Consider the following 18066-nt stretch of genomic DNA (forward strand, 5'->3'; position numbering starts at 1 on the left):
GTAAGGAATACGTAAAGAAACGAATGTTAAACCTCTGTTCTTTTATTTCGATCGTACAGGATCCTGCTTTTGTCATTTAGAAAATGTTCACGTCGATAGTGATCCTTTAAAACTAATTTTGACTAGTATAAGAATGCACCAAATGATATCTGGGATTTTAAGTGTGGAGGTGTTTGAGACAGACATCTCAAAACCAACCAAAAGCTTTGCTTCTCCTTTCTTAGGGGAAATCCTCTGATGCTTGTATTAAGTCTTCTTAGTAAGTCTTCTGCTGCAAACACACTCCAACGCAAGCTTTAATTAAAGCAGTTCCTTGGTAGGAATCCCAAATAACACCAAGTTGAACTTTTTCTAAGTGAAAATTATTGCTTCATCGTGTCTCCTTTGTAGTAGATCTATTTTTTTCAGAATATTTTGAAACAATTTCACTCGCGTGTTAATTTTCACTATGCTGATATTGGGAGTTTGAGACTCAGGGTCACTCCCATCTTGGCAGTAAAAGGCTTTCTGTGGGAAGTCATTAGCCTTTTGTTTGATTTGGTACTATTTTCTTTAGACAGTCTGTATTTGATCGTTCTTCACATTAATCCCTCTTAAGGAACAGAATTAATGAGATCTTCAGCCCCACCATTCCCTGCAGTGTTGGCAGATGGGCTGTTTCTATTGCTCTGCAGACAGGCTAGGAGCTCCTCTTTCCAGAGTTGCTGGCTTTACCATTTGTAGGCTGGTTATCTCTAGATTTTTCTCAAACAATGGAGATGAATCTGAAATGAGTCTGTGAAGAGTCACTGATTCCATTTGCTTTTGCCTGTATTCAGAAGGTTAAGTCTGTTGGCTTTTGCCTTCCTGAAAATGCTGAACAAACGTATCTGCGAAGGCGAGATGGAGGGAATGTTACAATTTTCTGTTATTTTGAGGCGTATTTGAATCAAGTGATGCTGCATGTGCTTCTGTGAGGAAAAAATGGAGACAATAAATACATTTATTTTTTTACAAAGGTCTCAATCATATGTATTTTTCCCCAGAGGTGTGTAGTAATAGACTTTATTCCCTTGAAATAAATGTAGACATGTAGCTTTTCAAATAATGTTGTTAGAAATACTACATTCTAAGAACATAAAAAAACCACATGGAGATGAGTAAGTCATAGAAATAAATACATTTAATAAATTAAATGAAATTACAGTCATTATTAGCACAGAACTAAAATTCTTCTTCCCCAGAAGTGTCTTACTGCACATTTCTCAGATTCTAACTTAGATTCTTCTCTCACCTTCCAGTATTTTTCTTCAATTATTTTTTGTGCTTATTACCTGTTCCTAAACTGGCAGATACTCCTCACTCTAGATTTGTTTGTTTTTATCTGAATGTATTGGCCACAAATACCCGTGTATTTTGATTTACCCATGTATTTTGATGTTAACAATGCTTTTTGCTGGTAGCATGAATAAATTGATCTTCAAAGCATTTCTGTGTGTTTCAGCCATTCTGCAAATCAGTAGAACCTGTATGTGGACATAATGGGGAAACCTACAGCAGTGTGTGTGCTGCCTATTCTGACCGCGTGGCCATTGACTATTATGGGCCCTGCCAGGCTGTAGGTGTGCTCTCAGACTATGGCTTTCACACAGAGTGTGCCTTTGTTAAATGTCCCCAGCTTTCTGCTGCTGGCTGCAAACCAGTCGTTGCACCAGGTAAGTTAACTCAATGTTGAAGTTTACTGCACGTCTCCAGGCCATCTGCATTAATAAATGTGTACTCAGAATTAAACTCATGGCTTAAAATACTGAATTCTGTTACGTCTTTGAGACATCCAAGAGGAAGAATGAAGTGGAGATCTTTAGTTAAGGCTGGAACAAGGCAGTGCTGGGACTCAGCTGAGTGATTTCAAAGTGGAAGGGCCTTTGGCTTTTAGGAACCACGTTCCTTCACTATTTAGAAACTTGCAGCTGTGCCCACAGGACCAGTCAGGGAGAAATGAATGAGGTCTGTGGTGTATAGGGTACAATGTCAGCACAATCCAGTAGGAACCAGATGAGTAATTTTTCAGAACTGACAGCACAGATGCACCTTGGGAATGCCAAACTATTCTCAAAATACAGTTCCCAGAATAACAAAGATTATATTTAATTTAGAAGACAGAGTAAGATATCTGTTGTATTTACAACACTGTGAAGAAGGAAGTAGGAATAGTCCTGCTATTTTGTATTTTCATTCTTTTCACAAGTACTTCCTCAAGGAAGCAGTAATAAATTATTCACAAAGGTCAATTTTCAGAAAGCTTCATGTGGTTTTTCTCATTCAGTACTTTAAAAATGGCTTATGTGCTTTACTGTTATATCTAATGTAGTAACAGTCATTCTTAGAATGTGAATTACTTAGTCAGGGGCATGAACTGATATGAACATACAACAGTGGGTAGGCAGAAGGTTGAAATATCAGCCCTTTTGTTTCCAAGATAGTGAGGGAAAGTACAGGGGAAGCACATGCTTCTGTGTTAGAACAGATCTATGGGTTTTCCTGCTCTAGCTGTATAAAGATTCTAACGTGCAACTCATAAGGAAATGTTTGCCATGTGCAGTTATGCATCTGTTATATCATCACTATTTCAGCTTCTGAAATTCATAACTTCTGTAGTTGCCTATGACTTCATACAGTATCTTGTCTTGCAGTACCTATGCCTTTTAGCTTCAATAATGTTATATTGAAACAATTTTTTGTCTTGTTGCTTCACTTTGTAGTTGTAAATATGTGACTACTTATGCACTGTGAGGATTTTCAACATTTGAAAAAAAAAGGTTGTGCACTTCTGCTATCAAAGTGAAAGATTTACTTTGCTTTGGTATTTTGATAATTTTCATTCTGAATATTGGGCTTTACCTAAAGTGAAAAGTGTTTGTTTTTCTTTCAGAGATTTTATTGTTTTTTTTTCACTTAATCCCACAGGAGCTTGCTGCCCACTGTGCGCTGGAATGCTGAGAATATTATATGACAAAGATAAGCTGGACAACTTTGCAAGGGTAAAGTTCAGTCATTCCTTGTGTTAAAGGGTAGATGGAAAAGTCAAACTATTTTATACCCTTCTGAAAAGTTAAATATTATAAAATCAGTTATTTTTCAGGTTTTTTAATACTTCCCATTATTTCTTAACATTTGGATCTAGAAATTGAACGACAGTGCAAAACAAAACCGAATAGGCATAGACAACAACAAGCACATTAAGTTGCAGTTTAAATGACTTTTAACATAAAGGCATGCTAAGAAAACTCTGTTTAGCTATCTCATGGCACCAACACAGTTTGTGTTTGTTATTTATGGCACTTATAATAAGATTATTCTGCTGACTTAACTATTTTCTAATGTGGGTAACTTAGTTCTGACGTTGCCTTTGGATAGTTTTACACTCTTCATGTTTATCTAGATGGTTATTGATGATTTGTTTTGCTCTTCAGCTAAAATGTCTTTGTAAATGTTCTTTTTTTAACATATCTATAAGTTAGATGCTTGCATTCTTCATTGCAGTTCTTTGAAAACCTCTAGTTTAAAATGGATCTTATGCTGACTGGCCATCACTGAACACAACATTCTAGGTCCAGCCTCACCATATGATGTGTAAAAGAACTGCATTTCTCTTTTGGCCCCTGCTTTCATGCTTCAGTATATGGAACACAGTATAACACTTAGAGTCACAGAATCACAGAATTGCTCAGGTTGGAAAAGACCTTAAAGATCATCAAGTCCAACCACGGCCTAACCATCCTACCCTCACTCTAACAACCCTCCGCTAAGTCACGTCCCTGAGCACCACATCCAAATGGTTTTTAAACACATCCAGGGATGGCGACTCAATCACCTCCCTTGGGAGCCCATTCCAGTGCTTAACAACCCTTTCTGTAAAGGTCTTTGTCACGATATCCAACCTAAACTTACCCTTGTAAGGTAAGTACCCTTGTGAGGTGTAACTTGAAGCCATTTCCTCTTGTTCTGTCACCTGTCAAGAGAGAAGAGACCAGCCCCACTCTCGCTGTAAGCACCTTTCAGATATTGGAAGAGAGCAGTAAGGTCTCCCCTCAGCCTCCTCTTCCCTAAACTAAACAGCCCTCCTCAGTCTCTCCTCACAGGCTCCAAGCCCTATTCTCCAAGCCCTTCACCAGCCTTGTTGCCCTTCTTTGGACCTGTTCCAGCACCTCAGTGTCCTTTCTGTACTGAGGTGCCCAAAACTGAACACAGTATTTGAGCTGAGGCCTCACCAGTGCCGAGTCCAGGGGCAGGATGACTTCCCTGGTGCTGCTCACCACACCATTCCTGATCCAAGCCAGGATGCCATTGGCCTTTTTGGCCACCTGGGCACGCTGCTGGCTCGTATTCAGCCCACTGTCCATCAGCACACCAAGGTCCCTTTCCATCAGGCAGCTTTCCAGCCACTCCTCCCCAGGCCTGTAGGGTTGCCTGGGGGTGTTGTGACTAAAATGCAGGACCTGACACTTGGCCCTGTTGACACTCATACAGTTTACATTGGCCCATCAATTCAGTCTATCCAGGTCCCTCTGTAGTGCTTTTCTGCCCTCAGGCAGATCAACACTCCCTCCCAACTTGGTGTCGTCTGCAAACTTACTGAGGGTGCACTCAATCCCCTCATCAAGATCATTAATGAAGATGTTAAATAGAAGCAGCCCCAGTACCAAGCCTTGGGGGACACCGCTTGTTACCGGCCACCAACTGGATTTAATTCCATTGACCACAGCGCTTTGGGCCCAGCCATCTAGGCAGTGTTTCACCCAGCAGAGCACATGGCCACCCAAACCGTGGGCAGCCAGCTTCTCCATGAGGATGCTGTGGGGGGCAGTGTCAAAGGCTTTAACTGATTTTTGGCACCACATCACAACAAAATGTGCTGCTTATTGAAGTATATTTGTATCTGCATGTGATCTTCATTTAAAAAATCAAAAAGAAAGAATTTGCTCAAAACATTTCACAAGTCCACTAACCTATTTAGACACTCAGAAGTAGAGATAATTAATAATTTCCAGGTAGACCTGAGCATGCAGGCAGGTTTGCTGTGCCCAACGCTGAGTTTGGCAGAGAGGAACCTTACAAGATTCAAGGCCAATTCCTATTTCTGGGGAGGAAAAACAGCATGCATCAGTACAGGTTATGGGCTGACCTGCCGGAAAGGAGCTCTGCAGACAAGGTCCTGGGTTTCCTTATGGACAACAGGCTGGCCATGAGCCAAGGTGTTCTTGTGGCCCAGAATGCCAGTGATATTCCAGGCTGCATTAAAAAGAGTGTGGCCAGCAGGTTGAGGGAGGTTATCATTCCCCTCTGCTGTGGTGAGGCCACATCTGGAGTACTGTGTCCAGTTCTGGGCTAAATGATCTCTAGAGGTCCCTGCCAACACCTATGATTCTGTTTCTCTAATTAGCTATTATAAGAACACAGGAAAGAAAAATAGATGGAGCAGGAGAATGGTGCAAAGCATGAAAAGCTAAGCATGGGAAGTGAAAAGCTCTCTTACTCCAGTAAGAGAGAGGCAGCAGGGAGCCAAACTAATGAGAACCAAATTAAGTTCTCTACTTGCCTAGGGAGCAAATGCCCATAGAACCTGTATGAGAGAAATGATAATACTATTTTGCATTAAATCACCCATGAAGTGCTTTGCTTTTTTCCAGGTAACCAATAAAAAGCCTATAACTGTACTTGACATACTTGAAAAACTCCGCCTGCATGTTTCCGTGCCACAGTGTGATGTGTTTGGATATTTAAGCATAGAATCTGAAATTGTGATTCTCATCATTCCTGTGGATCAGAAACCCAAACCATTGCAGGTAGGTTATATTCTTATTTCATTTACCCAGCTTGGATTTACATCATTTTAGTATGTATGTACTTCATTATTTTCAATATAGCAGTTTTAAAATTGTTTTCCTGTGTGCTGAATACATGGGGATCTCTCTAGTGACTTGACTGCAAATGGTAAAACATGCCTTGAGAATCCTGCTGTCCTGGTAAGAGGCTTTTGAGTGTGGATAACTGAACAGGTGAGGCAAAGGAAGGCCAATGATCCAATAACACAGTTTTTCTTTTACAGTGAATAAGTGCAGAACTTTCAACTTTGTATGGCTAACACAGCAGAAAATATACTTACTAGTGAAGGACATCTTCAATTAATATTGTGTAATAAGTGGATTTTTGCATGAAATGGCACTCCTCTGTGTCTGGTGTCAGGGTTAAAAGTAGGTGGGTGTACAAGTAATATTAGACTGAAGCACACCTGTGTACTGGTATCACAGTAATATGTTGTGCTATCTTGATGTAAAGCAGTAGCTCTTACCAAAGAGGATTTATGGACACTATATTCTGAGATGTGCAAGGACATCCCAAAACGCTGTTGTATCCTTAAAAATGAAATAATGCAATTAAATAAGCTGCCCAGCATGCTGTGTCATTCATGCTAGCAAATAAGAGCCAAAAGCTCACAGTACTAACCTCTAAGTGTAAACCAGCAAATGCAGGTCAAAATTCTTGTAGTCTTTTCTTAGGAATGCTTTAGAGCAGCAGCAAGACTGTGGCAGTGAATTGCACTTTTATTATCGTGGAGCTGTTGCTTCACTTTTAATTTGTTAACCTGTGCAAGACCAATGAGGATATCTTCTTCCTATTCAAAGGAACAAAACTCCTTGCCATTTCATAGTTGTTCCTAATAGTCTTGTTTTGCCCTGCTGACAGCATGTTACAATGAAGTGCCGTGGGGATGCTTTTGTGGTTTCAGCCAGCAGGCAGCAAAGCACCACACAGCATTTGCTCACTCCCTTGCCCCCAGTGGGATGGGGGAAGAGAATTGGGGGAACAAAGCGTAACTCACAAGTTGAGATAAAGACTATTTTCTAAGATGAAAAAAGGAAATAGTAATAATGATAATACATGAAACATGTATGTTTACCAAATAAGTGATGCACAACACAGTTGCTCACACCCACTAACCAATGCCCAGCCAGACGCCATGTCGCAGCTGCCCCCTGCAGCCAATCCCTCCTAGTTTCATAGTTCTACACGACACCATATGGTGACTAACATCCCTTTGGCCAGTTTAGTTCTGCTGTCCTGGTTCTGTTTCTTCCCAGCTCCTTGTGCTCCCCAGCCTCCCTGCTGGCAGGGCAGTACAAGAAGCCAAGAAACTGAAATGACCTTGGCTGCGTACAGCATTGCTCTGCAACAGCTAAAACTTTTGTGTGTTACCAACATTTTTTTTCTCTCAAGACAACAAAACAGCACAACACTGGTGACTGAAGAAAATTATCTCAGTTGAAACCACGGCAGATGCTCTGGTGGTTCCTTCTGTCACCTTACGTATCAACGTGCACTACTTGAAAAGTGAGAATTCAGCTTTCAAAAGGAAGGGGGAAAAAAGGAAATCTGTCCATAGTCTCTCATCTTTTACTATTCAAACAATTTAGGCAGGTTGCTTTTGTTGTGGTGGTTTTTTGTTGTTTTTGCTATTTGGGGATTTTTTTTTTGCTATTTTATATTCATATGTGCTTCCTGTTTCCTTTTCATTTCTGCAATCTAATTCTGCATGGTCAGAATTGCTTACAGGTTGGTCTGAAGTTATCAGTGTATAAAATGACTGTCATAAATTCTGCAAGCTGCAGTATCAAACAGGCCATTTGTTTCTCAGACAGAAACACTGTAGGTATTTTGCTACTGGAGCAAACAGCTGTTATCTCCTGTAACAGAAACAGCTCAGAATGTTACCAGTACTTAGAACATGAGGTCTTGGGCCTTTGTCCATCTCTTCACACTGAGTGAAGAGGAATTGCCTTGGGCTGCATATACAGAAGTTGCTCGGAAATTAATACCTCCTATTTATTTCCGTGGAAACTACAACAAAGATCACAATCACACTATTTGACAGAGCAAATTCTCATCTCTAAAACACTATTTTCCAATGCAGTCATCACCATTAGCTGTGCATTTTCACCAGCGATGAAAAAGAATCTGCATGCTTCACTCATAAAAGTCTACACCAGTGGAGATGACCCACTTCACCACTGCTGAAACGCACCACCTCACTGTGCTCACATCCACTGCTTGGTCTCTAGAAACTTTCAGTAAATATCAGTGGGCACATTTTCTGCATGGAGGAATTCAGTGGCACGCCTTTGCTTCACAGGCATTGCCATGGCAGGCTCCATTTTGTTAGACTGCCCCACTGCTGCTGTCTCTGAAATGGCAACAAAATGTGAGGGGACACTGGCAGGAAGGTTCAGCCTCTATTGCCACACCACCACCATATGCCTCCGATGCTTTGGGCCAACATAACAAAACAGGAGGCATTACTTTTGGATACAGCATCATTAATGAAAGCATTTCATTTTAAAATATTTTCTTAAAACGTTAAAAAAGAGAGGAAGAGACCGCAGAACCAGCAGGCTGCTTGATCCTGTCTTTGTGAAACCAGCACGTCAGGGCCGTGCCTCAACATTCAGAGCTTTGGGCCTCCAGGCACGAAGTTTGTGAAAGTACAAACTTACAGGAAGCAGCTCTCGAGGCTGCTACAGATCATTAATTCTGAATTTATTCCTGGGATGCGGTAGAAGGTAAGATGGAAAAAGCAATTCTAAAATGACTTCGTTATTTCGTCAATGGGGGAATTAAAAGCAAACGACTTTACATCTCAGTTCCCTCAGGCTTTGCTTTTATTTTCTTTTCTTTTTTTCTTCCTTTCCCATAAAAGAAATCAGCTTTTGCTGACTGGAGGAAAAAAAGCCCATTAAGTATAAAATCCTGATTTCCCAGTTGCAGATTTCAAGGCACTGTCCTGCTCAGTGTGGAACTTCTCGGGCACTTCTAGTTCTAATTTACTGTGAGCTTTTTGGTGCCAACATTCAAAACGTGTCACCCTCGATAATTTGCACAGAGCTTCCTTCTTCCTCTGTTGCTGCTTCCGCAGTAGTTTCCCAGTAGCAAAGCCCATGATGAGAGCTCCACCACATCTTTCTTAGCGGCTGCACTGAATCACTGTTACAACTCTTACATGCTGATTGCAATAATTAGACTTTTCTTTCTGAGTTTTTCTGCCACCAGTGAGTTGTTTGCATTGCATTGCACGTTACGTGACAAGAGAAACAATAACTTTTTTCTTCCTAGATTGAAGCCTGCAATAAAGAAGCAGAAAAGATAGAGTCGCTGATCAATTCAGACAGTCCAACATTAGCGTCACACGTACCTCTGTCAGCCCTAATTGCATCTCAAGTACAAGTTTCGTTTAGCATTTCTTCTCCTTCTGTTAAAGTGGGGCCTGTGCTGCACTGCCTGTTCATCAGTTTCTCGTTTACCTTGCTAAAATTAATGCATTACATATAGCTACAAAGCAAACACACAACTATCAAAGGTATTTTACGTTGTGGAGAACATTGGGAATTGTTGATCACCGAAGCGGAAAACACAAACTGTAGAAGGCTCGACGTACTGACATTTCTCACCGAAGAAGGAGGAGTATTTGGAATAAGCTGAAAGATGATTCTTTTATTCCTCACTACCAAAGTGTTTGTTTCAGCACAGTTAGATCATTTTCCACAGATGTACATTGGAAGGTTCTGACTTCATGGATTTCTATTTGTGAGAAGGTTCTCAGTGTTCATTTCAGCAGTGAACAAAGCGTTGTGAGTTTATTGAAAAATGGTAACTTTGTGTTATTCAGACAAATATCAGTGACTGCAAAATGTACGTGCCTGTTCTAAGCATCATTTTTTGAAGAAACAAAGTGCTGCTACTTCATTACCTTACCAAAAATATGAGTTTATTCTCATGTAAATACACTTTCGTATTTTATTATGAAGGAAACTAACCAGGCCTGAGCCTATTTCAATGGACATCTTTACTTGGACCAGTGAAGATTCATGGGACGTTGGGCTCAGTGCTTCTGAAATGACAATCAAGCTCTATACCTGAAGTACCTGAAGAAATGAAGAAATGTTTTCTTTTTATAGTTTTGTATATTTCAGAATCTCGTATTAGATGCAAATTTATAAAGAATCTCAGTATCTCTATTTAAGTGCCATATAAAATATTGCAGTATTTGCATGTTATCTAATGAAAATTATACTTTAAATATGTTTAAATGTTTACACAGTGTTTTATTTCTTATTGTATTCTATGCACCTGACCTTACTCTGCATGAAGTATTTTGTATCAGTATTATGATAACCAACTTTTGAAGCATTTACAGATTTGTTTTGCCAAAATGCTGAACTTTGAAAGCACTGAAAACTTTTTGAACATGTATGTTATTGTAGCATGTCTGTAGCAAATATTTTATGCTAAATCTTTTAAATTTAAAAGTATTAAAGCTTTTTTATCTTAATAAAGCTGTTATTTGTCCTTATACAGGAAAGCACGTTACAGAATTCTGCACAACAGTAATTTCTTCTTTCTTTCTCAAATCAATACATAGAACTAATTACAACTATTACATACATAAGTGACTTTTAGCTTAAATTTTCCAAAGAAAGTGAATTTCAAGTGCCTGGGTTTTACTTTTTTCTTTGCCACAATTCTGTGTAATACCTATGCACACTTTCAGTCTGTGTCAGACTTGATGAACCACAGAGGAAGGATATTTTTTGGGACCATCATCATAAGGTTATGGTCACCCATAGTTTTGATTTGGTCATTCTGCGCAGTAGTAAATCCGCACAAACATTAAGGACAGATTCAATACCTTATTTGTACCCAAAATTTAAGGCTCAGGGTCTTCCAAGGCAATCCAAGTCTTTAGCTGTGTATTCTTGCAAGCCCACACAGTGATGTTCTTAGAAAAGGATTCAAAGTGAATCTCTTGCCATTGTGGCCCATTAATGAATGAAGAGCAGTTTTATATTTTAAGTGCTAATTTACTGTTTCTGAGCAGTGAGGGCAGATGAGTACAAACGCAGCTCACCTTGGAAAATGTTCTACAAAGTATCTACAGGAAGACTGATGCGCATAATCAAAGCCTTGATAGAAGGAAACAGTTGAACATCTCTATGGTTTCTTTTTGCATATTCCTTAGAAACTCCAACACGAGTGTAATGAATGCATCTGAAAAGCTTTTCTTTCCTCTTTTTTTTAAAAGCTGAAATAGTTTTAAATGATCTCTGAAACTGCATTTTTTTTTTGTCAGATCGTTAGTGAGTATCTACAAAACACTGTTTTTCAACACAGTCACCACCATCAGCTGTGTACTGCTGCCAGTGGTGAACAAGAGCTTTGTATGCCACACTCATAACAATCTGCATGGCCATTCAGAACATGGACTGGCTTTCGTGTCACTGCTGGAACTCACCACCCCCCACCTCACTGTGCTCACATCCATTGTTTGGTCTCCAGAACCATTTGTAAGTTGATGAATGTCACTGGGTGCCATTCTTTCCGCACAAAGGAATTCAGTTACATGCCTTTGCTTCATGCACGCTTCCAAGTCAGACACCATTTTGTCACACTGCCCCTCTGCTGCCCTCTTTTGCACAGCAACGAAATGTAAGGGAATATTGGTGAGAAGATTCATCCTCTACTGCCATACCACCAACATCCACCTCTGATGCCACGGGCCAATAGATAGGAGACAAAATAGGAGGCATCACTCCAGGAGCAGCCCTTGTTCAAGGAAAGACTGAGAGTTTGGAATGTTCAGCCCACAGATGAGAAGGCTTAGGGGATGTTGTCAATTTGTACACATATGTGACGGAAAGTAATAGGGGCGCGTAAGTCAGACCCTCTTCTGTATTGTCTGCTGATAGGACAAGACATAATGGGCATAATAAAGAATAAAAATACCAGCTGAATAGAAAAAGAATGGTTTTACTGTGAGTGATCAAACACAGGTACTGGTTTCCCATAGAGACTATGCAATCTCCCTCCTTCAAAACATTCAAAACATGATTGGACACACAGTTCTCTGCAACCTGCTCCAGACATCCTTGCGTGAGCAGGCTTGATTAAATAATTCGGAGAAGTCTCCTTCCAGCTCATCAATTTGTGATTTTGCAATGAAGATCTGAATAGCCAGAAAGGTAGTTTTATACATGCTTAACAATTTGCTGGTCTCCTCACTTATTATGCACTTTAAAACTCTGGCTGTCTCTAGAATTTGAAACTCTCACCCATGTCATATTTTCTTTTCGCATGTTAACTGGCCAGGGGTGCATCAAGAAGAGCGTGGACAGCAGGTAGAAGGAAGCGATCCTCCCCCTCTACTCTGCCTGGTGAGGCCACATCTGGAGTACTGTGTCCAGGTCTAGGCTGCCAAAGCACCATCAGATTAATTACCAGGAGAGGAGCCTCTACTAGGAATTTGGAATTATAGCTTTCATAAGCACTTGACAAAATTAAGTGCGTGTGATAAACAAAGCGCCGGTCATTTGATGAAATTAAATAAAGCAAAGACCTTGGATGCGTGGAATTTTTTGAAGGGCGGTTAACACAGAAAGTCTACTGAATCCTTATTTGTCATTTCACAGCTTAAGGAATAACTTGCATTGTATCTCACCAACAGGTGATGCCTAGCAACTACTGTTAAATTCAAAGTAAACTGAATACTATGGAAAGTAATGCCTCCAATTTATTTCCATGGAAACTACAGCAGAGACAAAGAGCATATTAATATTATTTCACAGAACAGGCTCTCAGCTACGAAACACTATTTCCCAACATAGTCGTCACCATTCAGTGAGCACTTTCACCAGTGAAGAGCAACAGCCTGCATTCCTCACTCAGAAAAAGCCGCACCTGCAGAGGTGACCCACTGCCACCACTGCTGAACGCAGCACCCACTGACTCACTGTGCTCACACCCACTCTCTGGGCTTCAGGAATGTTCAGAAAGTGCTGATGAATGTCAAGAGGTGCAAAGTTTTCTGCATGGAGGAATTCAATTACAAACCTCTGCTTCATATGCACTTCCATGTAAGATGCCGTTCTGACAGAACGCCCCTCCACTGCCACCAGTCGTACGGCAACAAAACATAGTGGAATATTGGCAGGAAGGTTCAACCTCTACTGCTATATCACCATCCGCTCCCAACGGTGTGGGCCAACATAATGAAATAGGAGGCATTACTTTCAGAGCAGCCCTTGTATATCACTGTCTGTTGCAGTGGCTCCAAAAACCCCACAGCTGCACGTGTGCTGAATTAAAGCAGCAGCCTGCGTTGCTCCAACCTCCTCTCAGCTCCGCTCTCCAGAGGTCTCTGCTGGCCACAGGTACCTCTGGCTCAACTTCTGGAGGCCCCAGACTGCACAGCTCCAGTGTTACCACCTGCCGCTGTGATTCCTCAGATACGGGCTGGTGACGGGAAACGGACTCCTCACACAAGAACAGATTGTATGCTTTTATTTAGTAACATGAACAACAACAATAATTCTTCCGGGGTTTATTGCCAAAATTTGTCACTAGCACACTTCCAGCACAGCTCACCTTTCCTATCTTGGCTGAGTCCACACACACTCTATCGATTTCTCTGTCAAAAACCTCTCATGTCGATCTTTTCCCCTCTGATTTCCTTCAAGGTCCACCTCATTCCACCTGTTGAAAAGGAACAGGGCAAGGACCTTCAAACAGTAACTTCACTATAATGAAAAACTCCCCAAACTGAAATCTGTACTTCCAACATTTGCAGGTATTTCTATTCAGGTGTTTCATTTTGTCAGCTGTGCATATAGCTGAGGACAACAGAAACAGTAGCAAGTACCTAGAATATCTGCTTTGAGAAGAAAATATAAGTTCAGTTCACCCAGTAGCCTTAAATTACAAAGTTTGTTGTTGTTCTGGGTCATCCCCAAACTAAAGCACAAAGAATTGTAAGTGCAATTTTTAGAACTTTTTGTTAGAATACTTCAGTGTTTTGTTATACATGTTGTATTTTACATTTTTCTCGTGTGGAGAAAACTTTGGAATTTTTTTTTAATTAGGAGGTCTCTTGCCCAGGTTTCCCAACATCCTGAAAAAGAAGAGGAACAACAGCAGGAGAATCTACAGATTCATGAGGAGATCTTCAGACTCTCGATTCTCAGGCAGAGGTCATGCTTACAAAAGAACCTCTGTAGTTCCTAATAGAGATGGAGGCCTCCAGCACTCCAAGCTCTCTCTGTACAGCACCACCTACCAGCACAAATTAATGCAAAGTTGATCAGCCTGGCTTGCCTGGGTTGCACTGACTGAAGAATAATTGTCTCGGGCCACACATGGAATATATAATGCAGTTATTGTACATAACTAACAAACCTTTGATGTTTTATTTAAAAATATTTCAAAGATACAGAAGTAGAAAGCAACAAACCCATAAAACTAGTGGGATATTTGACCTTGTTTTTGTGAAACTAATGCATCAGTCTGGTTCAGTGGAAGTGGCTGCCATTCTCAGTGAGTTCTCACGGTGCCTGTTGTAGATTTTTGATGAAAATCTCATCTTCCTGTGCCTAACCCTCAAAAATAGTTGTTCACAATTGCACACACTGCCAAAAAGTGACAGCATGAGTAAGGTGCGACTGTGAAGCAAGGAGTATCTTTCTCCTCTAGGACAGGGCTTATAAAAACCTAGTAAAAAATATGGTAAAATTTTTCATTGAGTTGAATGTCTGACTGCAGGTCTACACATTCCACTTGAAAATCTGCAGGTAATGTAACTGACTGAAAACAGCCACAAATACAGCAAAAATTGATGATTTTTTCCAGAAATCTTGAAATCTAGTCCCAAATTCCTTTATCAAAACTGAAAGCAAAGCTGCTTATTTTTTACTATTCACAAGACCGTTTAGCCAGTGAATGAAAATACATATAACTGTTTGCCATCACTTGAGAGGGCGCAGTGCAGTGCTAACTCAAGTTCTCGTCTCAGCCCAAATCATTGACTGCACACCAGTTTAGTCGTTTCTGAGCAATGGGTGCATGCCCAGGGCAGGGCTGCCACAGTGTCACAGCACAGGGGCGTTGCAGGGTGAGCTGTTCAGGGCCATGGTGGGCCACGCTCAGACCAGTAAATCACAGGAGCCCTGTGGAGCCACTGCTGCATCTCACAGTTCCCAGCATGCTGTGGCTGCACGCAGCCTAAACAACTTCCTTAGCAGAGGTCATCACCAGTCAGGTGACAATAGGTGACAACAGCTAATTTTGTGGGAGATGGTGGGTAACTGTTTCTCCTGAGACTGCTGAGCAGCCTGCTACCAGCGCGTGTCCTTCATTTCCAACACCAGGGCTCAAGCGTTCTCTGCAAGTTCCCCAAGTTGGACACCAGCACACTAAGAGATGCCTTTGAAGGTCTGGTGGCAAAAGGTTCCGCTGCTCCACTCGGGTGGCCACACTGCAAGTCTCTTGAGCAGATCAATCTCTGGGAGAGGCCCTTGCATTTCCCTACAGAGTGCTCACGTCCCTGCAAGTTGTGCTGCTGGAATCGCTCACAGCAATATAAGCAGCAAGCCCCTAAACCAGCACGAGCTCCTCCTTCCTACTGCACACAGCCATGCCACACGTCTCTCTTCAAAACTGAGAAGTCACACATCCTTCTCAAAAACAGGCTTTCTTCCTAAACTGCACTCAGATTCTTCTGAGTCTCACTGCCCTAAGTGCTGTTACTACATGAATCCACACCAAACAGGGTCAGGTTTTAACCTGTGTTTGTGCCATTTTGTTATTATTTGCCATGAAAAACAGCAGTAAAGAACATGAACCCCAACCTCTATGTACATGCGATTGCAAATCACATCACTGAGTTTAAGAAAGGGAAAACATTTATTTGCTTGGTAACATTTGTAGCCCTTACTGCATCCCTATTAGACTGAACTAACTTCTCCTAGCACAGATGACCAGAGGTGGAATGACTGTTGGACCAGAAGTCATGTTTCAGATGAAGCATCATCTCTGCTTCCAGCAACAATCTCCTTCCAATGCCTGGGAGCACACAACATTGTCACAGCTATGTCATAATGACTGCAGGATAACTCAGCTAGTCATTAGAGACAATTCCCTAAACACGATGTTGTAATTACTCCAGCACTCATGTATTTAAAGATGCTCAAGGCTTTACTTCCAAGTGTAACAAGTTAATAAATCTAGTTACACCACTTGCATTTTCCACATCGTAACATTACTAAAACCTGTCCTAAAAGCCATCTTACAAGGAATTCTATTCCAGAATAAGAAGCCAGAACACAGCAGATTCAGCTGCACTGCCCACCAGCTCTATGCTCTGGCTCCCATCTCTGCCCACACACAACCCTCCCACCCGTAGGATCATTGCAGATCACCTTACTTCTGGCTCTGGTGATGACCAGAGGATTAAGTGCTGCCACTGTGACATTAATCTGACAAAACTTGATCCCATGCATCGTTACACGTTCAGCACCAGTCTTCTGCACCACCTTTTCTAAAAAGACCCTGCTGCCAAACCCTGTGCTTGACAGTACAGCAACACACTTTGCTCAAGGGGACAGACTTCCACATTTCTCATTGGAGTCTGCTATCTACCAGATTGACTTCTCACCCTTTTCACCGTTCCTTCTGCAAACAATATGTCTGCAGTCCTTGCTTTATCATCTCTCTTCTACTATCATTTATTGCGACTGTTCTTGAGTTGCTGTCCTGATTTTTTTCTGTCTGACACTCAATCTCCCAATCTAGATAATGCCAGACAAGAAACAACACATTTTCTACTTAGCAAGCCTGTCATATACCATGCATAGCAATGCTGCTTCATAGACTTCTCGTTTTATTTAAAATTGAGTATCTTTCACTTCCATATGAACTGCTGGCAAAACAACACAGCGATTCTGAAACTGCAAACTAATCAGCGCTTTTTGTAGAACCACCCACATCCCATGACAAATACATGCACTGCTACTTGTTGAGTTCTTTGCTTTCTTGGTGCAGGCTGCCAGACAAAATAGCTACCAATCTCAGCCTTTAAGACTTCGTATGCTACAGCAGCAAGCACTGCTGCTTCTTTAACAGGCAGACAGCCAAAATAAAACAACAGCACTTCTGTAGACTTTCAAAGCCTCTGCTTCCCTTGATTTTGGAATGAGGTGGGTTTTTGTTTTTGTTTGGGGTTTTTTTGCTTGTTTTAGCACACCACTAAGTAGAATACCGGATTAATAAATACAGTCCACAGAAAATGAGAAGACAGGCATCCAGTGCGCATTCATATTCCTGGTATTTGCAGAACCACATTCTTCTCAAACATGCAGAAGAGTACTAAGCTCACACTGCATATGCAAAGTGTAACTCAGAACACTGAACACATCCAAAGAAACAAACAAAACACAACATACACATCTGGGGATCTACTAAATAAGTAAAAAGAGACACACGTGGTTACAGGTGCAACTTGCCCCTCGAGTCCAAAGCAGGAACAATGAGACATGCAGGCAGTAAAACAAGGTGATAGCCTAGACTTCACATGCAGCACCACCAATTCCTGCCTCATTCATTAATATGTGCTTTTCATATATATTTTGCAAAGAAAAGAGTAATAATTCGTATGAACTTAAAACCAGCTACGTACCTTCCTCTTCTGCCAACTGCAGCAGAATTCAAGTTTCACAGATGTACCTGTTGAGAACTGTGCATCCAAAGTTATTTATTACTCCTACTTCAGTACAACCCTAAGCTTAGCTGAACAATTTAAAAACAGCATAGGATAAAACGGGCTCACTACACAAGAACTACAAGACTGAATCAGAACTGCAAGGCTCCCTCAGTTTTGTCCTCTCCCAAAAAGAGAGTTTACCAAACAATACCTTAATTCCTAGCAGACAAACGTGAACAGGGCAAGCATGACCACATCCCATTATAATAATCATCATCCCTCATATTACACATTCAAATAATAAGCCATCTTTCACAAATGCCACTTTCTGCCCAAAAACTCAAGAGCCCACAAGTTGTTTCTCAAACGCTTCTTTTAACCAATACATTTCGGAAGCAGAATAAATACAGGTGCTCTTGGGAGAGCAGGGTGTTTGTGGGAGCAGTGGTCCTTGAGAGCAGCTCGGCAGAGAAGGACCTGGGGGTCCTGATGGACGAGAGACTGAATAT

The 18066-nt window shown here is 41.2% G+C and overlaps 1 protein-coding gene and 1 long non-coding RNA gene across 2 annotated transcripts in view; one reads left to right on the top strand and one right to left on the bottom strand.

The window, feature by feature from the left end:
- RECK (reversion inducing cysteine rich protein with kazal motifs) overlaps nucleotides 1–10301 on the top strand; it is a 64387-nt gene extending 54086 nt beyond the window's left edge. The window contains exons 19-22 of the mRNA XM_042869592.1: nucleotides 1484–1694; nucleotides 2947–3020; nucleotides 5670–5825; nucleotides 9148–10301. Coding sequence (XP_042725526.1) covers nucleotides 1484–1694; nucleotides 2947–3020; nucleotides 5670–5825; nucleotides 9148–9363 — 657 coding nt within the window. The 3' untranslated portion in view covers nucleotides 9364–10301. The remainder of the gene's footprint in view (nucleotides 1–1483; nucleotides 1695–2946; nucleotides 3021–5669; nucleotides 5826–9147) is intronic.
- On the bottom strand, nucleotides 27–18066 carry LOC122178995. Its single transcript, XR_006178506.1, has 2 exons — nucleotides 17534–18066; nucleotides 27–950 (listed from the first exon to the last, which is right to left on the bottom strand). It is a non-coding gene; the product is annotated as an uncharacterized LOC122178995 (long non-coding RNA).

The sequence above is a fragment of the Lagopus leucura genome, unplaced genomic scaffold (assembly GCF_019238085.1).
Source record: "Lagopus leucura isolate 7727_CA_CO unplaced genomic scaffold, USGS_WTPT01 Super-Scaffold_100002, whole genome shotgun sequence".
Taxonomy (NCBI): domain Eukaryota; kingdom Metazoa; phylum Chordata; class Aves; order Galliformes; family Phasianidae; genus Lagopus; species Lagopus leucura.